This window comes from Budorcas taxicolor, chromosome 15 (genome assembly GCF_023091745.1).
Source record: "Budorcas taxicolor isolate Tak-1 chromosome 15, Takin1.1, whole genome shotgun sequence".
Classification (NCBI taxonomy): domain Eukaryota; kingdom Metazoa; phylum Chordata; class Mammalia; order Artiodactyla; family Bovidae; genus Budorcas; species Budorcas taxicolor.
The window spans coordinates 33,868,944-33,891,504 of NC_068924.1; the positions used below are offsets into that span (position 1 = coordinate 33,868,944).

The following is a 22,561-nucleotide window of genomic DNA, read 5'->3' on the forward strand; positions in this document are numbered from 1 at the left end:
GGATACATCTTCCTGTTCCCTGCCCCCACACCCTGGCCATTCCAATCAGGATAAGAGCTCCTGGAGAGATGGAATATGTGGTCCAGGGAGGGTGACAAATAACAATTATGAATATAAGGGCGCTGGGGTCCTGGGTAGAGCGCTGGGGTAAGACCAAGGCATTTGGGCTCCCCATCCCAGTCGCATATGCGTTCGGCGGGTATTCAGGCCGGCAGGGCTCCGGGCAGCAGAGGGCGCTGTGGCGGGAGCTGCGCTGGGCCCTCTGGCGCCTGGCGGTCTCTCGCCTCCTCCCGCGGCTTCCGGAGGAGCTCCCGCGCGCCAGAGGCGGCCAAGAGATGGACCGCAACCCGTCGCCACCGCCGCCGAGTCGGGACGAGGACGAGGAGGCTGCGGCCGGGGGGGACTGCATAGGCAGCACGGTCTACAGCAAACACTGGCTCTTCGGCGTCCTCAGCGGGCTCATCCAGGTGCGGAAACGCGCCTCGCGTGGGCTCCCTCTACTCTCCCCGCCTCGGGCAGCCCCCCTCCTGCCCCGGGAGCCGCCGTCCCTTCGACGACCCCTCCCCAGGCCCCGCGGCCGGGCCTTACCCCTGGCCTTGCCTCCAGGCTGTCTACCCGCGGACCCCAAAACTGCCGGGCGCCACTCTTTGTGCCCCTCAGTACAAACGGAAGTGTAACGGTAGGGATGCTGGAATGCTTTTGGTTAGAATGTTTTATTTTTACAAAATTTCCAAATATACGTGACCGTGTAAATGCATTGCTTACATGCAGTGCATATGATGCAGTGGGTTTTTGCGCCCCATTGCCGCTGTCGTTTCTGAAGCCCAGGTCGTAATTTATCTGTTTCGAGGACTTTGGCTGTAGTAGAATAAATGGGCTTCCTGCAGCTCTAATGTCAAAAGCGCGGTTTGCCCTCCGTGACTTTGGGCAAGTCACGTAACCGACTTCTTTCCTAGTTTCTATAAAGTAGGGTAGTATTTGTATTATTGTTTATAGAGTTAAATAAGATTATGATAGCCAGAGAATGCTTACCGTAGTTTGCCTTATAGGAACCTCTCAATAAATGTGAACGTTCTTCTCATGTTTCCCTAACTTTTCCCTCTGCTTTCAATCACTGTCCTCCGTAGTCCATCTTCTGCACAGCTGCCCCAATAATCTAAAAAAAAAAAAAGTCGTCCATGGGAGTTCTCATAGTTACTGTTGCCTACAGTGGAAAACTCCTATTTCTTAGACTGAAATCCAGGGCTCTTTGCAGCTTTTCCAGATTTATCTGCCCATGGCACGCTAAACTGCTCACCATTCCCCACACATGCTAGGCCTTTTCTTAACTCTGAACTCTTGTACTTTTCTCTGTCTCCTCTTCTTCAGGATGACAAACTGATTTCCCCTCAAATTTAGCTTCAATATCCCCTCCTAAGAGAAGTTTGGGAAAGCTCCCAGACATAGGTCACTGGTCCATCTTTTTGTTTTCAGGACTCTGTCCACAATTCAGTTGAATCACTTACCTTTTCTGTTGTGATTATCAGTTTATATGTCTTTTCCCCACTGGATCCTTAACTACTTGGAAGTAAGTAATTAAATCTTTTTTACCTTTGTATTTCTACCCCAGTGCCTAGCAGCAGTATTTCCCCAAGGTGTCCCAGGTACTAGTTTTTTAAAATAAGTTTCTTGGAGAAGAAGGTACTTTGAGGATACTAATCTTTGTGACTTCTAAACGACTATGGGATAATATTACTGGAGGAGTGCTATGGACAGCCTTTATTCATCTCCTTACTTTGTGTTTCTGAAGATGGTTAGCCCTGAAAATGCCAAATCCAGCTCGGATGACGAGGAGCAGCAGATGGAGCTTGATGAAGAAATGGAGAATGAAATTTGCAGAGTATGGGATATGTCCATGGATGAGGTATGGGATTGGAAATGAAGCTGAAAAGACTGTTGAGTAAGGAGATGGTGAATGTTTCAGTCCTTAAGTCTCTGGATTTTATCATTTTTTCACTAAATCTGTTGAGTTGGTCATGTGGTTTTTCTTTTTGATTTGTGAATATGAACTACATTGATTGATTTTTCAAGTTACTAAAGTGTAGTTTAGAAATTTCATGTATATTCACGAGAGAGATTCATTTCTTTTCATTGTCTGGTTTGGTACCAAGGTAACGCTGTCTTCACAGAATGAGATGGTAAGTTTTCCCTCTTCGCATTTCGGAAAGAGTTTGTGTACAGTTACTATCAATGCTTCCTTAAATATTTGGTGAAATTCACCAGTGAAGCCATCTGATATTGGAGTTTTCTTTGTGGGAAGATTTTGTTTTTCGTTTGTTTTTAGTTTTGTGTATATATATATATATATATATGTTACTTTTAAAAAAATGAGTTTTATTGAGACACGAATCATTACCATAAAACTCACCATTTAGTGGTTGTTAGTATGTTCGGAGAAGGCAATGGCACCCCACTCCAGTACTCTTGCCTGGAAAATCCCATGGATGGAGGAGCCTGGTAGGCTGCAGTCCATGGGGTCGCTAAGTGTTGGACACAACTGAGCGACTTCACTTTCACTTTTCACTTTCATGAATCAGAGAAGGAAATGGCAACCCTCTCCAGTGTTCTTGCCTGGAGAATCCCAGGGACGAGGGAGCCTGGTGGGCTGCCGTCTCTGGGGTCGCACAGAGTCAGACACGACTGAAGTGACTTAGCAGCAGCAGCAGTATGTTCGGAGAAGACAGTAGCACCCCACTCCAGTACTCTTGCCTGGAAAATCCCATGGATGGAGGAGCCACAGTAGGCTGCAGTCAATGGGGTCTCGAAGAGTCCAACATGACTGAGCGACTTCACTTTCACTCTTCACTTTCATGCATTGGAGAAGGAAATGGCAACCCACTCCAGTGTTCTTGCCTGGAGAATCCCAGGGACGGGGGAGCCTGGTGGGCTGCCGTCTCTGGGGTCACACAGAGTTGGACACGACTGAAGCGACTTAGCAGTGTGTTGTGGGGAAGACTGTAAATTCAGTTTCTTTAATAGATACAGGGCTGTTCTGGTTACTTTGGTAGTTTGTGTTCTTCAAGAAGTTAATCCACTTCATCCAAGTTATTGAATTTATTGGCATAGTAGGAGAAGGCAATGGCACCCCACTCCAGTACTCTTGCCTAGAAAGTCCCATGGATGGAGGAGCCTGGTAGGCTGCAGTCCATGGGGTTGCTAAGAGTCAGACACGACTGAGCGACTTCACTTTGACTTTTCACTTTCATGCATTGGAGAAGGAAATGGCAACTCACTCCAGTATTCTTGCCTGGAGAATCCCAGGGACAGTGGAGCCTGGTGGGCTGCCGTCTGTGGGGTTGCACAGAGTTGGACACGCCTGAAGCAACTTAGCAGCAGCAGCAGCAGCAGCAGCAGTAGTTTGTTATTATCCTTCTAATATCTGTAGTGATGGTTCCTTAATCTTCACAGATTTTTCTTTGTTGCTTTACCATTTTCTGCTTCATTGATTTCCACTCTGATCTTTTATTATTTCCTTTCTTCTGCTCACTCTGGTTTAATATGCTCTTCTTTGTATAATTTCTTAAGGTAGAAGCTGAGGTTGTTGATTTGAGATCATTCTTTTTTAATATAGGCATTTAACACTATAAATATTCCTCTAAATATTGCTTTAGAACTGTTGTACAGCTTCTGATATGTTGATATGTTTCACTGCATTTAGTTCAATTGATATTTTCTAATTTTCCTTAATTTTTTTTGGTTAATGAGTTAGCAGTACGTTGTTTAGATTTCAGATATTTGGGGATTTTTCAGCTATCTTTCTATTACTGTGGTTAGTGAACACTCTGACTTCTGTTAAATGTATTGAGACTTGTTTTATGGCCCAGTATTTGATCTGTCTTGATAAGTGTTCCGTGTTCTCTTAAAAAGAGTGTGTATACTCCTGTTGCTGGGTGGAGTGTCCTGTAAATGTCAGTTTGATCAGGTCGGTTGAGAGTATTGTTCAAATCTTCTCTGTTTGTCCTCCAATTGTTAAGAAGCTATGGTGTGAAAACATTTTTTTAAAGAAAACTCATTTTTCAAATGAAATGTTAGTGTGAAAACCTCAAATATAAAAAGGTGAAATAGAGCCACTGTTTGAGATCATGGGTGGAGGGAGGGTCATGCTCTTGGTCTTCTCTTTGTCCCTTGTGGTGGTTCTTGAAGTGCCTCTGGAGAACAGAGCTGCTTGCTGATTCTCTGGGGTAGAGTCCTTCCAGTGAAGCTCATCCCAGCCTTATCCCCTGCCACTCAGTGTCTGAGCAGGGCCAGAGGCTTCCAGGCGCTTCTTGCATTCTCATGTGCTCATGCTCTGCTCATGCAGCTCCCGGCACGGAATGTCCTCCACCCCACAAAATCTTCCCCATCTTTCATGGCCCAGCTCAGATGTCACCTCTCCTGTGATTTCTCCGGAGACACTCCAGGCAGGATTCCTCTCCTCTGCTTTCGTGGAACCTGTTCATTCTTGTTATTCAGTGATTGTTTTGAGCCTGTTTCTTCTGATAGATTTAAGTTCCTTCTCTTAAAAGCTTAACGTCACTTCTTCAGAGATACCGTCTCTGATATATCTAGAGTAGGCCTCCTTACCTTGGTTTCTAGCACATACCATCTTGTTATCTTCTTTGTAGTACTTAGAATGTATGTATTAATAGATTAGTTGTTTGTATGTTTATTATTTGTTTATACCTCTAGAAGGAAAACTAGATGGGATTGAGACCTTATCCCTAGTATGTCTCCAGAGTTCAAAACAGTGCCTATTACTTGAGTTTTTCAGTAAATATTTTATGAGGACCAAATGAGTGGATGAATACCTAAGAGTTAGAGTTAGGATGGTGTGCTGGCTAAGAGCATGGGCTTGATCAGATTTCAAATTCTGACTTTGTTCTCCTACTTTTTGTATAACCTTGGGCAGGTTACGTACCTTTTAAAACCTGAGTTTGCTGATTAGTGTAATGATCGTAACTACTTCTTAAGATTGTTTTTAGAATTAAATGAGATAGTGTGCAAACCACTTCACTGGGATTTACTGCTTGTTCAATAAATGTTCATTGCTGTTGCTATTACTGGCATTGATATTATTAGGCTACCTTGTGCTACTGCAGGAGTCAGTAACTGTCATTAAATAAGTAAATCCCTGCATGCTGCAGAGAGATGCGCACTTGACAAGACAGCTTGATCACTTAGGGTGGAGAGCATCTGGTGCTGTGACTTTCAGTTTGGAGTATATCTTTGAAGATATTGTTCTGTCTGACCATGATCTCTGAATAAGTATAGTATTTCTCTCCTAGCCAGCAGTCATGCAAGTTACCACGGTTTCAGCTGCTTTGAAGGATTACTGCCTTTCTCTTTGAGGGCGTTTTGAAGGGCATTTTCATTTGAGCCACTTATCATGTGTTCTAAGTTAAACTATTGCGAATACACTCCATAGGTTTGGTGAATATCCAAGGCAATAGGCAGCCAGAAGCTTAATTTTATTTCAGTATTTTACAATGAAAATCTCTACAGCTAATTGATTTAGTTTTGGAGTTCACATTTCTAGTGAGGTTGGGCCACATGTCCACCCCCGGTTCATTCACCTGTGTGATGTGTCCCTTTAGGCCCTGGGGACCAGGCAGACTCTCTAGGCTGAACATGTGAAGCTGTTGCAATTACATTGTGATCAGAATTTTTTCTGTTGAGGATTTTGAAAATAAAAGTTCTGATTTGGGGCATGACCCAATAGGAGCTTTTATCTCTTTTTCTCTGTCAAGTGTTAAGCTCTTAGAAGACAAAAAAATTATGACTTACTTTTTTCCCCCTTCTCCCATGTTCTAGCATGATACCTGGAATCAGCAATGTGTTTGAATGAATTAATGAGAATTCCTGGTGGGTAGAAAGATCATTAAGATAACTACATCCCAGGCAGAGAGAGGAGGACGGTGCTCTGGAATATCACAGTCACTTCCGATTTGCTTGTGGAATTGTTCCATTGCCTTGAGGCCGGATACCACAGTGCTCTCATATTACTTTTGTCTGTTGACACAATTCCTAGCCTTATGCATTTTTTCCCTTGTGCCTGAAAAGAAGTGTATGTGAAATTCATTTTTTTTAAGGTTGCCTAAGCTATTGGGTTTAAGGAGGAATATTCAGCATCCAAGTTAATAATCACTTTTCTTTTCAGGATGTAGCTTTGTTTCTCCAAGAATTTAATGCTCCTGACATATTTATGGGAGTATTGGCCAAATCCAGATGCCCTCGATTAAGAGTGAGTATGTACATTTCTAAAGCTGCCTCTCTGGAGCAGTGACCTAAGATCCTGGATAGTCTTTCATTTCTCACTTTACTGTTCTGAAGTGGCTACAGATCAGTCTGCAAGTTGTTACCTTCTCCGTGTTTTGATTTCCTCATCTGAAAAATGGGGATAATGATGGTACATACCTTGTAAATTATTAATGAAATGGTACATGGAAAGTGCATGGGAATAGTAAGTGCTAAATAAATATTAGCTGTTACTACTGAAGTTAGCATCTTTAAAAAAATTTTCCCTATCATGTGTTATACATTTTGCTGCCAAAATAATTTTCCTAAAATATTACAGTATGTTGACCACTTTCTTGAGGACCTTCATGACTTCAGATAACTCAGATTAAGTCTAAACTCTTCAACATGACATTTAGGGCCCTTAATCCTGATCCTTTCTATCTGCTGTGTTTATCTCACGCTCTCCTCCCACCATGTGCTACTAATATTGGGTTGGCCAAAAAGTTTGTTTGTGTACGATGTCATGGGAAAACCTGAATGGGCCTTTTGTCTGACTCAGTAAGTGTGATAATACAGGCAGCTTTGGGTGTTAGCTTTTGTTCACCCTATTGCATTATCCCCTTCCTGCCTCGGCTGACACTTTCCCTCTCATTTGAATGGCTGTCTTGTTTGTACATTCGAGTCCTATCAATCAGTTATGACTCAGTTCATCCATAAGGTTTCTTCTTCCACAAACTCCTGCCTGCTTTTGATCTTTCTTTTTCTTGTGTTTTTCATCTCCTCTCAAATACTACTGGACAGTTGTCACATTAGGGTACAGGCAGTATACTCCCGTGTGCTGCTTCCCTTTTTCTCTTCCCAGACTTGGCTCAGTGAAAGTTGTTGTTGTTGTTGTTTTTTCAAGTTGTTATTTTTGTATGTATGTCTTTCACCTTGGAGCCATTGTGACATGTGAAATTTGATTTGGCAGGAAATCTGTGTGGGGATATTAGGTAATATGGCCTGTTTCCAGGAGATATGTGTGTCCATCAGCAGTGATAAAAATCTTGGGTAAGTTTTACTACATAATAACTGTGTTTTTAAAAGACAGATCCATGTTTCGCATCCCTAAGGAAATCCTTATACATAAGAGAGAGGGAAACGTGGAATGTAGTACTTCCTTTCTCCTGGTGAGCATGCTCCAGGAACTTCACTCCGTGTTGATGATGGTATCTGAGGGCTTCCATACTATTTGTGGACATGATTCAGAATTTAAGCCTGTCTTCAGCATTGGTTGCAAAGGAGCCCGAATCGTCACCCACATGGGATAAGAACCAGTGGGGCAGAGCTTAGAGATGGAGCCCCTGACCAGAGTCCAGAACAGTTCAGGCTCAGGGAATGCAGAGGCGCAGAGCTGCAGTCTAAAACAGCTAGACTTGTTGACCACAGTCACCCTGGGAATTGTGACTTAGATGGTGGGTGGATTGGCTTGCCAACAGACTAGAGGATACAGGGTTGCCCCTGTGATTCAAAGGCTCTCATGCTTCTGCTTAGAGGATAGGTCTCTTTTAATTCTGTTCATCAGAATCTTAAAGAAATACGTGCCTACAGTAGATTAAGAAAACTGTTCTAGATTATTTTCAGGAAGAGCTGTAGGGCTTATCACAGGATTCAGGTACCTGGGGCTTCCAAAATAGAGGTTATTACCTCTTCTAGGTGTGGAAGGACTTTAAGATCCTAGTTTAAGGTATCTATTCTTCCATAACTGACAATCATTCATGGAATAAATGACTCAGGATTATGTTTGGTGTCTAGTGATACCTATTAAAAATCTGAATGAGTAATATTGACAAGTTTTATAAATTTAATTAAATACTTATCTTAAGAATAATATGGAACAGTGTACGTTGCTGATAAGATATACATTTCTTCAACCACTTTGGGACAGTTGGGCATTACCTAGTCAAATTAGAAGATGCACTGTGACCCAGTGATGCCGCTTACAGGTATACGGTAAGATAAATTGCACACGTAAATCAGGATACTCATACAAAAAGTATTATGACTATTGCTTGAAATAGCCCCAAATTGGAATCAACCCAAATGTTCATCAGTAGTAGGCTGGAAAAATAAATTGTTTTATATTCATTCAATGAAACGCTCCACAGCAGTGAATCGGCAGCTACAGGAACAAGATGGATAGATTGTAAAGAGATGGTGTTGGGCAGAAGAGCTCAGATGCAATAGAGTACATACAATATCATTTCTTTCATATAAAGTTCAAAACCAAAATATATAAGTGAACTATAGGGTAAACCAGGAAACTGATTGCTGAAAAAGTCAGGATAGTACTCATTCTAGGTGGGAAGGAGAACTGTGATTTGTAAAGGGACACAGAGTGGCTACAGAGGTGCAGCTCTGTTCTCTGTCTTGCTTTATAATTGTTCCCCAAGTGTAGATTTGCATCTTACTGGTTTTTATGTTTGTAAGCCATTTTTCCGCAATTAAAATGCTTAAAAAGCTAAAACTTCTGTTGTGGTGTTTGAAATGAGAGAAGGGAGGCACATTGGGTTACCAGTTTTGTTTTCGTAGCCAGGTATTGCTGCACTGTTTGCATGATTCAGACCCTCCTACTCTGCTGGAAACAAGCAGGTATGCTTTCTTCTTTTTATGGATTCTCTATACTCGCCCATAAGGGGACCCAGGAGAATAGAGTTGCCCTTTCCCTCTTGAATTTTCTTTACTGTTTTGAAAGATAGGTATTAAGCTCACATTTTTCACGTAGGTTGTTGCTTACTTGCCTTTCCCAGACAGAAGTGGCCAGTGTCTGGGTTGAAAGAATTCGAGACAATCCAGCTATTTATGATAGTATTTGCTTTATCATGTCAAGTTCAACAAATGGTAAGTCACCATGTAATCTAGGAAAAAAATCTTTAAAGTTATATTTAATTTTTAGGAAACCACGTAACTATTTCTAGAGGTCACTTAAAAACTAAGTGTTAGGTGAGAAACTGTTTCAGTTCAAGATATAAACTTTCTTCTTAAGCTCTCGAGATACCAATAAATCTCCCACTTGAAGGAACGCAAGCAAATTTAAATGAAGGTAGAAAACAGATTGTGCTTGGAATAAATAATGCTTTGATAAGATTTCGCTTTCAAATTTTAGGAATTTTGATTGGATAAGTGACTGCCTTTTGGGCTCTGGTATCTTCCTAAGAGTGATAACTAGATCTTGTAGATCACTGAAACTGGTTTTTGCTAGTCAGTAGAAAATTAATTTATGAATTGATCTGCCTGTTGGTCAACTCATTCTTAATGCTTTTTGACTGACTCTTTTTTGGGGGCTACTCCCTGTGGCTTGTAGGATCTTAGTTCCCAGACCAGGGATTGAACCTGGGCCTTTTAGCCGTTTTTGATAAGATTTAGCCTTCAAATTTTAGGAATTTTGATTAGACTTACTGCTTTAAAAATTTCATTTCTTATTTCAATATCTCTTTTATTCTCTGCAGTTGACTTGCTGGTAAAGGTTGGGGAGGTTGTGGACAAGCTGTTTGATTTGGATGAGAAGCTAATGTTGGAATGGATTAGAATTGGGGCTGTTCAGGCTCTGGACCAACCCCAGGAAGATTCTGAACAGCAGCCAGTGTTTCGAATTGTGCCGTGTGTACTTGAAGCTGCCAAACAAGTGCGGTAGGTGAGCCCTTCTGTGCAGAATGCTCTGGGAAAACCCCGTTGCTAGAAGCATCCTTACATCGTATGTCTTCTTAGTTACCTTTCGGCGGGATGAGTAGCACATAGCTGATCTTTGACAGGTTTGATTCACTACTAATATTGGTGACAGTGTATTTGCTCTTTGCAAGAATCATAATGATTGCAAAATACCTGTTCTAATACTAGTATTACCTAGCAGTAGGCTAAAATCTTATGCAGTTTTGTATAGTTTTATATCAAATGGAAAAGATTTTCTTTGTGCTTTATTTTTTACTGGCCGTGTGACAACTTCTTCCTTTAATGTCAGATATCATTTGTTTTCTTGCTCCTTGCATATTTGTGCCAGTCTCGGATAAGTGACTGCCTTTGGGCTCTGGTGTCTTCCTGAGTGATTACTAGATCTTGTAGAGCACCGAAACTGGTTTTTGCTAGTCAGTAGAAAATTAATTTATGAAGTCATCTGCCTGTTGGTCAACTCATTCTTAATGCTTTTTGACCTACTTTTTTTGGGGGGGCTACTCCCTGTGGCTTGTAGGATCTTAGTTCCCTGACCAGGGATTGAACCTGGGCCTTCAGCAGTGACAGTGCAGGGTTTTAACAACTGGACTGCCAGGGAATTCCAAATAATCCACACTAAAACCTTTAAATTTTATGTCCTTTATCCAGGTGAGTATAAAACTCATCATTTTCCCCCAGACCTGCCTCTTCAGTATTCTCAATCTCAATAAATGAGGTAATCATTATTCCATTTGGATAATGTGGGAGAAATGTGGAAGCCATTACTGACACTTCCCTATCCCACCCTTTTCCCATGGCCAGTCAACCTCCAAGCCTTGTTCCTAACTTTCTAAAAATACTTAATTTATTTGGCTTCAGCAGGCCTTAGTTGTGACATGTAGGATCTTTGTTTGCCCCATGCAGACTCACTAGTTGCGGTGTACCAGGCTTAGTTGCCCCTTGGCATGTGGGCATTGAACCGCCTGGGGATTGAACCTGCATCCCCCACATTGCAAGGCAAATTCTTAACTACTGGACCACCAGGGAAGTCTCTTTTCCTGGCTTTTCTGGAACTTTGTCTGTGCCCCTGCCAGGCTACGATGGACAGTTGCACAGCTGGACAGCTGCACCATTCTCTTAACCTGAGTTCCCAGCCTCAAGGCTCGCTCTTCCAGGCCTAGACTATAGAGCTGTCTTTCCAGAACATACACTGATCATCTCACTTTCATGCTTCAGACTCTTCAGTTGCCTTCCTTGAATGAGGTCCAGATTTTTCTGGCTTACAAGGCCCTATACAGTGCTTCTCCATCCTTATTCCTGTCCTCTGTTTCAGCTACAGGAAATTTCCTTCATTTCTTCAACTGAACCAAGCCACCGTGACTCCAGGCCGTTGCACACCATGTTGTCTCTGCCTCCAACATTTCTCTGGCCCTTTCAGGGCAAAATGTTTCTCTTAGGATACATTCCCTGACTCTCCAAACTAAATTAAGTCTGCTACTTGGATATCTTCTAGTGTTACATTCATATCACTTTACTATTATTTATTATCCCTGTAATTATCGTCTTTCCTTTTAGACAGTAAATTTCATGAAGGTAAGGGTGTCGTATATGTATCTGTTTTCCCAGCCTCTAACATAGTGCCTGCAAGCTGTAGGCACTTATGAATCATCTTTTAGTTGTTCACTATCTTTTCACTTAATTGTGTGGTTGAAGAACTAAGTCTGTGAGTTTAGGAATCCAGATTGTTTATCACAAAAATTATACTTAGCAGGTTTTAGTATTCCCAGCTCAGCGGGTAAGATGATCCTGTGAAGTTTTAAGAACAGCATTATTGTCAGTGCTGGGTGCCGTGGGCCTTACATTCGTTCTGTAGAAGTCTCAGTCACTTTTTGTCTGATGATTCAAGTAAACCAGCATGGTGAAGTATCTGTCACCTGGTAGGTTTCTGCATTGTTACTTTCATGGGCCAAGGTCAAAACGAATTTTTACTTCTTGCCCAGTGTGTGTTGATTGTACTACATAATATTTGTTTTTTGACTGTTTCCTCCATTAGAATGTAAGGACTTTGTCCTGTTCCCTCTTTCATCCTTAGCGTGTAGGGCAGTGCCTAGTACCACGATAAATATTTACTGAATAAATGAATGGTCACAATTCCACAGACTGAGAGTTGATTCAGGGCTTTTGCTTTTTGTATTTAGCTCTGAAAATCCAGAAGGGCTCGATGTTTACATGCATGTCTTACAGCTGCTCACCACAGTAGATGAAGGAATTCAAGCAATTGGTAAGATGTTGAGTGGGGGAGCACAATAGTTATTCATTTAAGTGTTTTCTGTTTTTTAATTATTACTTTCATCATCTTTATCAAGTACAGTGTCCAGATACTGGAAAAGACACTTGGAATTTACTTTTTGACCTGGTGTGCCATGAATTTTGCCAGTCTGATGATCCGCCCATCATACTGCAGGAACAGAAAACAGTGCTGGCCTCGGTTTTTTCAGTGTTGTCTGCCATCTATGCTTCCCAGACTGAACAGGAGTATCTAAAGATAGGAAAAGGCAAGTGTAATTTTAGTTCACTAAGTTAAATTCTGGTTCATCAGAGGTCTTTGTTGTTCATTTTATTCCTTTTTCCATTTTTTTCGGTGCTTTTATTCCCTTGAATAAAAAATACCACATGCTCAACACACAAAAAAATTAAATTTATAACAGGAAATCTAGTGCTTGTAATCTGACCATTCAGAGATAACTACTATACACTCACATCCATAAGTATTTTTTTTTCCCCTGCTTTTTAGGCAGCTTTTTTCATTGAGAAATAAAAATGAATATTTTCCTCTGCAAACACATGGTCTTTCACAGAGTAATTTTTTATGACTAATACAATTAAATCCATGACCCATCTAGAATTTATTCTGGTGTTACATGTGAGATGTGGTTTCACATTTTTTCCAGATGGCTGCCCAGCTGTCTCAACATTGCTGAGTGAATAAACCAGTTTACCCACACAGATTTGAAAGATCATTGTTACTGTGTTTTATATTTCCATATATACTTGATTCATTTTTGTTGCTCTATTCATATATTCATAGCAATAGTGTTTTAATTATTAAGACTTTATGTTTTGATACCTAGGAGGGCTAGTCCTCCTTCATTCTAATATTTCAGTATGTTTTTGACTCTTATTCTTTTTTTTTAACACTGAATTAGATTGACAACTTCCAAACAAAACCAAACCAAAATGTCTTCTTGACTTTTTTGATTGAGATATTAAATTTATAGAGTATCTGAGAACATGTGCTTTTCCATTTGTTCAGTAATGTTTTATGAGTTTTATGTCTTACGTCTCTCAGTAATGTTTTATGATTTTTTTCATACAGATCTTCATATTTCTCAGGTTTATTTGCAAATATTTTGTGTGTTGCTGTTGTCTGTGGTATTGTCCACTGATTACTGTTGGAATATATGAGGACTGTTGGGTTTCTGTATGTTAATTTTGCATCTGTTGCTTAGTCACTGAGTCATGTCAGCTGTTTGCAACCTCATGGACAGTAGCCCGCCAGGCTTCTCTGTCCTTGGGATTTCCCAGGCAATAATACTGGAGTGCATTGCCATTTCCTTCTCCAACTGAACTCTCTTAGTGGTGGTTCCAGTGGTAATTTTGGACTTTATCTGACACTCCTTTTTGTTGAACCTAGATGTTTTTTCACTTTTCTACCTCTTTGTTGTTTAATGGATTGCCTTGTACCTCTGGGGTTATGTAATAATGGTGATCTTTACCTTTTTCCTGACTTTAATTGGCCATGATTCTAGAGCTCCATTAATCATGATGCTGTTTTAGGGTTAAGCTGTTTATGTTGTACCATTTGAGGAGATACTAATCTAGTTTTATTTTATTCAGTTCAGTTCAGTTCAGTCGCTCAGTCGTGTCCGACTCTTTGTGACCCCATGAATCGCAGCTGCCAGGCCTCCTGTCGGTCACCAACTCCTGGAGTCTACCCAAACCCATGTCCATCAAGTCGGTGATGCCATCCAGCCATCTCATCCTCTGTCGTCCCCTTCTCCTCCTGCCCCTAATCCCTCCCAGCATTAGGGTCTTTTCCAGTGAGTCAACTCTTCACATGAGGTGGCCAAAGTATTGGAGTTTCAGCCTCAGCATCAGTCCTTCCAATGAACACCCAGGACTGATCTCCCTTAGGATGGACTGGTTGGATCTCCTTGCAGTCCAAGGGACTCTCAAGAGTCCCTTGAACAACAGTTCAAAAGCATCAATTCTTTGGTGCTCAGCTTTCTTCACTGTCCAACTCTCACATCCATACATGACTACTGGAAAAACCATAGCCTTGACTAGACGGACCTTTGTTGGCAAAGTGATGTCTCTGCTTTTGAATATGCTATCTAGGTTGGTCATAACTTTCCTTCCAAGGAATAAGCGTCTTTTAATTTCATGGCTGTAATCACCATCTGCAGTGATTTTGGAGCCAAGAAAAATAAAGTCTGACATTGTTTCCACTTTTTCCCCATCTATTTCCCATGAAGTGATGGGACCGGATGCCATGATCTTAGTTTTCTGAATGTTGAGTTTTAAGCCAACTTTTTCACTCTCCTCTTTTACTTTCATCAAGAGGCTTTTTATTCCTCTTCACTTCCTGCCATAAGGGTGGTGTCGTCTGCATACCTGAGGTTATTGATATTTTTCCCAGCAATTTTGATTCCAGCTTGTGCTTCTTCCAGCCCAGCATTTCTCATGATCTAATCTGCATATAAGTTAAATAAGCAGGGTGACAGTATACAGCCTTGACATACTCCTTTACCTATTTGGAACCAGTCTGTTGTTCCATGTCCAATTCTAACTGCTGCTTCCTGACCTGCATACAGGTTTCTCAAGAGAAAGGTCAGATGGTCTGGTATTTCCATCTCTTTCAGAATTTTCCACAGTTTATTGTGATCCACACAGTCAAAGGCTTTGGCATAGTCAATAAAGCAGAAATAGATGTTTTTCTGGAACTCTCTTGCTTTTTCTATGATCCAGTGGATGTTGGCAATTTGATCTCTGGTTCCTCTGCCTTTTTTAAAACCAGCTTGAACATCAGGAAGTTCACAGTTCACGTATTGCTGAAGCCTAGCTTGGAGAATTTTGAGCATTACTTTACTATCGTGTGAGATGAGTGCAATTGTGCAGTAGTTTAAGCATTCTATGGCATTGCCTTTCTTTGGGATTGGAATGAAAACTGACCTTTTCCAGTGCTGTGGCCACTGCTGAGTTTCCCAAATTTGCTGGCATATTGAGTACAGCACTTTCACAGCATCGTCTTTCAGGATTTGAAATAGCTCAACTGGAATTCCATCACCTCCACTAGGTTTGTTCTTTTTCAAGTGTCTTTTTTGCGTTTATGGATGAGTTACCTGACTGAGGAGATGACATTGGTACAAATGTGAGGGAAGTAATGAAGTGACTCATGTGAATACTTGGGCAGAAAGCATTCCAGACAGAACGGCAAGTGTAAAAGCCCTGAATTAGAAGTATGCCTGGTATATTTGAAGAAGAGCAATGAAGCTGTATATGGTTGGGATAGGACCACATGGGAAAGAGAAATAGCACCTGGGGCCAGAGAGGTAATGGAGGTTGGGTGGGGAGGGCTTGATTTTGCGTTTTGCTCTGAATGAGCTAGGAAACTGTGGGAGTTTAAAGCAGAGGATGGACAGACATGAGCAGACTTTAACAGGCTTTCTGTGGGGGCAAAAGGGAGACTAGTTAGGAGGCTGCTGTGAACTTGAGGCAAGAGGTGGTATAATTTGATTAAGGTAATGGGGAGGTGGTGGGGAAAAATAGTCAGATTCTGATCGTTTTTATATAGTGCCAAGATTTGCCGACTAGTAGAATGAACGTTAGAAAAGTCAAGCTCTGTCTGGCATTTTTGTGCGAAAGAATTGCCATTTACTAAGGTAGAAAAGACTGGCTTTTAAACCTAGTAAGGTTGAGATGTCAACTCCATGACCAGCTGGAGCAGTTGAGCTGATAGTCTTGAGTCTAGAGCGGAGAAGAGAGGCCTGAGCTGGACTGTAAATGTTGGCGTTGTCAGCTGTTAACGCTTATTAGGTCTTCCATAAACCTTAGTTACTTCTTTCGACTTGATTTGATATGAAAAGAGGGAAAATTAATATCTTTTACTGCCAATATGTTTGCCCTTTTCATCGTTTGTAGTTTAATGAATGTTGATGGCATATTGTTTAGTATAGAGACATTCATTATAAATTGTCCATCTTTGTCTCCCATAATATTTACTTTTTTTGCTTAAATCCTCTTAAATCAGATATAAAGTTCATATCCCCTGTTTTCCTTTTGTTTGCATTTGCCTCTAATACCTTTGTCTATATTATTTTTTTCAACCTTTCTGAATACTTTGCTTTAGATGTGTTATTTCTTTTCAGTAAATGAGTTAAACCATTTAAATATGTTGATAGTTATGTTTGATCTGAATATTGTCATATTTCTCATGATGTACATTTATATTGAAATACTTCAGCATATGATTTATTTGCTTTGTTTTGTGAGTATATTTGAGATTTAATAAGGTTAATAACTATAACTGTCTCAAAATACAATTATAATGCCCCTCATTAAAAAAAAATCCTTAAAATCTGATAAAGCATATATCTCCATGTTGACTATTTTTTATCCATTTCCCTGGTATTTTCAAACTACAAACTTAAATCTTGAGGGAGGAGGCAGTTCCTGAATTATATTTTTCGATATCTATTCTTTTTCATCATTTTGGGTTTCTTTTTCAATCTGTTTTATTCATTTGCTTATTTGAGAGTATAAAAACGTAAGCCTCTTGAAGTCTGAGGCCTTGACAATCTTGTTTACGGCCATATCTACAGTACCTAAAATACAGTGGTGTCTAGTATTAGTAGGTGTTCAGTACATGTGCAGGAATGAATGAATGGTAACCAAATTTAACTGGCTGATTCCTTGCGCCTTGATTTGTTTGTACAGTGGATCTTCCTCTAATTGACAGCCTGATTCGTGTCTTACAAAATATGGAACATTGTCAGAAGAAGCCAGAGAACTCAGTGGAGTCTAACACAGAAGAAACTAAAAAGTCTGATTTAACCCAAGAGGATTTCCACTTGAAAATCTTGAAGGATATTTCATGTGAATTTCTTTCTAATATTTTCCAAGTGTTAACAAAGGTAGGAGAAAAGTATAAATGCTTTCTTCCGCAAAAGAAAGTATGGATTACTTTCTGCTCTCAAATTTTATTGTTAGTGTTTTTATTTTTTAATTTTACATAAATTTGGGGAAATAGAGAAAGAAGAAACTTATCACTATAAGTTTATACTCAAACTAACAGCTGACGTAAATTGGTATATTTATTTATGTGCTTTTCATATACTTCTCACCAGTTATACAATTTTTAAAGGCCACTCTTTTCACTTAACATTATAAGCACTTTTCCTGACTGCACATCAATACACTGAAAAAATTTTCACTGAGAACCAGTTTGTTTAATACTCAATTTGCCAAAAAATCGGTTTTCAAAATTTACTGTAAACTTGTCTTAAGAAGTATTCTTCCTGAATATGTGCAGGATTGTTAGCATATTCTTTCTTTGAGCATATTCTTTCTCAGTTCAGTTCAGTTTAGTTGCATCCCACTCCTTGCGACCCCATGAATTGCAGCACACCAGGCCTCCCTGTCCATCACCATCTCCCAGAGTTTACTCAAACTCACGTCCATCGAGTCGGTGATGCCATCCAGCCATCTCATCCTCTGTCATCCCCTCTTTGTCCTGTCCCCAGTCCTTCCCAGCATCAGAGTCTTCTCCAGTGAGTCAACTCTTTGCATGAGGTGGCCAAAGTACTGGAGTTTCAGCTTTAGCATCATTCCTTCCAAAGAACACCCAGGGCTGATCTCCTTTAGAACGGACTGGTTGGATCTCCTTGCAGTCCAAGGGACTCTCAAGAGTCTTCTCCAACACAACAGTTCAAAAGCATCAATTCTTTGGTGCTCAGCTTTTTTCACCATCCACTCTCACATCCATACATGACTACTGGAAAAACCATAGCCTTGACTAGACGGACCTTTCTTGGCAAAGTAATGTCTCTGCTTTTGAATATGCTATCTAGGTTGGCCATAACTTTTCTTCCAAGGAGTAAGTGTCTTTTAATTTCATGGCTGCAGTCCCCATCTGCAGTGATTTTGGAGCCCCCCAAAATAAAGTCTGACACTATTTCCACTGTTTCCTCATCTATTTCCCATGAAGCCATGTATTTTAGGAAGAATATATTTATGCATGCAGTTATGAAGATCATATTCATTGATGCTTTTAAGAAGAATATTCCTTAAAACAAGCTTTAGTTATTCTGATGATTTGTATTTTTGGTGATTTATCATGCTTCCCTATTCCAGATTTGGGATTATTACCTTAACATAGATTTTCAGAAGCTAAATGGCTGGGTTCGACATGATAAATGTAAAGATGACTGAGGCATAAATGGCTATATATTGCCAAAATGTTCTTGACATGTGAAAAATGTTGATTTTACTTGATCCTTGTTGTTGTGTATTATAATTTTTATTTCAAGTAAAATGCAACAGATGATATATTGCACCTTATTTTGGTTGCATTTTTTTTTTATTATTCAGTTCAATTCAGTTCAGTCACTCAGTCGTGTCCGACTCTTTGCGACCCGACCCCATGAATTGCAGCATGCCAGGCCTCCCTGTCCATCACCAACACCCAGAGTTTACCCAAACTCATGTCCGTCGAGTCGGTGATGCCATCCAGCCATCTCATCCTCTGTCGTCCCCTTCTCCTCCTGCCCCTAATCCCTCCCAGCATCAGGGTCTTTTCCAATGAGTCAACTCTTTGCATGAGGTGGCCAAAGTACCAGAGTTTCAGCTTCAGCCCTTCCAGTGAACACCCAGGACTGATCTCCTTTAGGATGGACTGGTTGGATCTCCTTGCAGTCCAAGGGACTCTCAAGAGTCTTCTCCAACACTACAGTTCAAAAGCATCAATTCTTTGGTGCTCAGCTATCTTCACAGTCCAACTCTCAGATCCATACAGGACTACTGGAAAAACCTTAGCCTTAATAATTTTTTATTATTAGTGAGATTGAATATCTCTCCATATATTTGTATATTATTTGTGTTTCCTGCTTTATAAACTTATCCATCTTGATTTTTGTATGAACTCCTTGGGTAACTCTATATCTTTTGCATATTTGTTACAAGTATTTTTCCCATTGTTTGTTGTTGTTTTTGTTTTTTTTGGAGGGAGGGATGTAGGTGTGTCTTAATTTTTATGTGATAAGAATATGGGAAGAAAGTGGGCTGAGAATAAACCAGGGATATGTCTTGAAAATTCTGATATGCCATACTTAATGGAATTTAGACTTAACCTTGAGGAAACTGGGGAACTACTAGAGTGTTTTTTTGAAGCATCAAGTGAAATGACCTGTTTAGAAAGATTCCTCCAGAAGTAGTAGAGGATTAGAATGAGTTGAAGCTGCAAGACAGGAGACCAACCAATAGGTTCTTGTGGCTGGTAATCCTCAAGGAAAAAGAGTGAGAGCTTAGACAGTGGAAGAGTGGATGGAGAGCAGGGGTGAGATGAGAGAGATTTAGCAGAGCAGAACTAAACACTTAGGTGGAGGGGCTAGCAGCAGAGGAGGACGTCTTGGCGATACCCTATGTTTCGGTTTGTGCAGCAGGCCTGGGGGGTGGTGGTGCCTTCAATGGAGCACATGTTTGGGTTAGACAAGGAGAAATGATGGTGGGTTCAGTTTGGAACATTTGACATGCCTGTAGGATCAGTGGGGAACTGGATACACTGATTTGTATTTATTCGCCAGATGTAGCTTTAGAAATTTTCCTTTTTTTGATAACATCTTTTTATTTATTTGTTTTAGGAGACTGTAACTCAGGGACTAAAGGAGGGCCAGTTAAGCAAACAGAAGTGTTCCTGTGCATTTGAAAATCTGCTTCCTTTCTATAGCCCTGTGGTGAGTATGAGTAGATGTATAGGTGGCCGAGTTTCAGGGGATTACTCCGTAAAATGTTTTAAGTACTAAGCACTTGATCTCTGAGGCCTTTGTGCAGAAAGAATGCATATACTACACATGACTCGGTGCCTTTGTCAGATAGATGACTGCTGGATAATTCATGGCACTAGCCTGAGCAACAAAGGGATCAACCCTGAATTCATAGTATCCTTTTCTGTTGTAGCATATATATTAATTAAAAATAAGATTCTTAGATAGGTACAGTCAATAGGTTTTTATGGTCCTTCAAATTACATTGCATTTGCTACCATTAGAGGCAATTTCAAAATAATGTTTTTTGAGAAAAATGGAATGTGGAATGTGGGAGTGAGGAAGTGGGTCAGAAAGGAGGATGATAATATAACTGGTAATGGACCCTCAAGGGGAATCAATAGGAGGAGAAATATTGGTTTAAAAATAAACGAGGGGACTTCCCTTGTGGACCAGTTGGATAAGAATCCTCCTGACAATGCAGGGGACATGGGTTCGAACCCTAGTCTGGGAAGATTCCATATGCCTCAGAGCAACTAAGCCGTGCGCCACAGCTACGGAGCCTGTCCTCTAGAGCCCGTGGGCCGTAACTGCTGAGCCTGAGCGCCCTAGAGCCACATGTTGCAACTGCTGAGCTCGCCCGCATAGAGCGTGCACTCCACAACAAGAGAAGCCACTGCAGTGAGAAACCCCTGCTCGCCGCAACTGGAGAAAGCCCTCACACAGCAGCGGGGTCCCAGCACAGCCAAAAACAGATAAAAGTAAAAGTAAACGAAGTGATAAGGGCTGGGCATTTCCTTGGTGTTTCAGAGGACTATCCAGGAAGTACTATTCTTGTTATCTGACGGTCTGTTACCATTTATTTTCCATTGGACTGTTTAGAAGACATAGAGCGTTTTTATAGACAGTAGTCAGTATCTTTTAAGGTATCTTTTCCTCTGCTTATTTTTATTTGATTCTTTTGTTTAACTCACAGGTGGAAGACTTTCTCAAAATCCTCCGTGAAGTTGATAAGACTCTTGCTGGTAACCTGGAGGAAAGCTTCCCAAGTCTGAAGATTCAGACTTAAAACCTATTAGAATCCTCTGCCCAAGAAATGGACTCGCTGACTGTTGAAATTGACAAATAGGAAATACTGCACCAGAATTGTTTGGTATTATATTCATGCCCTTCTCCTCCAGCCTTATCTCGTTTTTGTTTGGCATTGAAATATTTTCACTACCATCAAACATCATCTCCCTCCCCTCCTTTTTTTTGGTGTGTGTGTGTTGGTTGTATAGTATTTGCCTTCAGATAAAGAAAAAAAATTATTATAGAGGTCCTTTTTAGAATCTTTGAGAGGTCACTGAGGATTTTCTTCATAACTCAATTTGATTTTTACTCAGAGTTTTGTATTCATATCTGCTGCAAGTGCATTCAGCTGCACTAGTAGAAAACCCTACTACAGTGGCTTAATCTGTTAACTTGTATGTATTTTATGCAGTAAGAAGTCCAGAAGTGTGCAGTCCAGCCCTGATAAGGTGGCTCAGGGACCATGACTCCTTTTATCTCTATGTGATCTGCCGGGTAGACCTTTGTGTTCATTATTGTTGTCTTTTGGTTAAAGGGACTATAATATCTCTGGTCCTTTCTTCCACATTCATGGAAGAAAAAAGAGAAAGAGGCCAAGGGGCTTTCTCTTAACAAATCTTTACTTTTTATTTAGAAAAGATAGCCCTCCCTGGCCAGAACCGTGTCTTATGTCTGTCCCTAATTGCAGGTATTTGAAATTAAGTACTTGTTTTCTTTCTGGCCTCTATAGGAGAGAAAGGCAAGAGAGAAGGGAGATAGGAATGGCTTTTGAGTATACCCAGTTCATGGTGTTTGCCACAATATGCAGACCTTTCTATCCATTTTAATTGTATTGATTCCATGCTAGGTTGTTAGTAACAATCAGAAGCAACTACTAGTTTAGCTTTGTTACAGTTCAGGATTTTTCCAGTGTTTTACGTATGAAGATGAAAATGCTAACATTCTGATGAAAGCACATTAGCAAAATTATCTGGTTTAATTTCAGAAAACGATTTTCTTGAGTGACTTCAGATAAGTTAAGATTGAGGAAGTTTCATAACTTCTGGTTGTTTACAGACTGTTATACGTGATTTTCCTGTCACACTGTATCATTTAGTGTAGTGCTTCCTAATGAAACGTATTCTGAGAATCAACGAGGTACACTTATAGGAAGTACCCAGTTTGTATTATTTCAGGTACTGAAAGTGGACTTTTAGTAGATTTTCAGAAAATAGCAGTTATGAATGAAAAAGCCAGCTTTTAAAGCCTCTCTTCTGATATAGCCTCTTCTCAGTCTGTTGCAGAATCTTTTAAATTTTTAATCTTTAAAGCATTAGTCTTGCCTCACACTTTGTATTCTTTCCTTGAATGACCTTTGCTGATAAAACACAGGGTTTTCCTGTGCTGTTTGTAAGAGATACAGCATTTCCAGTTTGGGGGTAATTTTAGTGTTGAAAGTACCCTGCCAAAAAGAATTGAACTGTGAAATTAAAATCTTATCGATTAAACTCTTAATTGGTAGGTTTGCT

The 22,561-nt window shown here is 40.4% G+C and overlaps 1 protein-coding gene across 1 annotated transcript; it reads left to right on the plus strand.

Moving 5' to 3' along the window:
* The first annotated feature begins 335 nt into the window (after positions 1–335).
* SAAL1 (serum amyloid A like 1) lies at positions 336–21,237 on the plus strand. The gene is made up of 12 exons (XM_052653162.1): positions 336–467; positions 1,790–1,903; positions 6,176–6,259; positions 7,226–7,305; positions 8,827–8,886; positions 9,020–9,135; positions 9,744–9,924; positions 12,141–12,223; positions 12,309–12,497; positions 16,939–17,135; positions 19,860–19,952; positions 20,959–21,237. Exons 1-12 carry the CDS (start codon positions 336–338, stop codon positions 21,049–21,051), a joined length of 1,422 nt encoding a protein of 473 aa, XP_052509122.1. The 3' UTR covers positions 21,052–21,237.
* Positions 21,238–22,561: the final 1,324 nt, after the last annotated feature.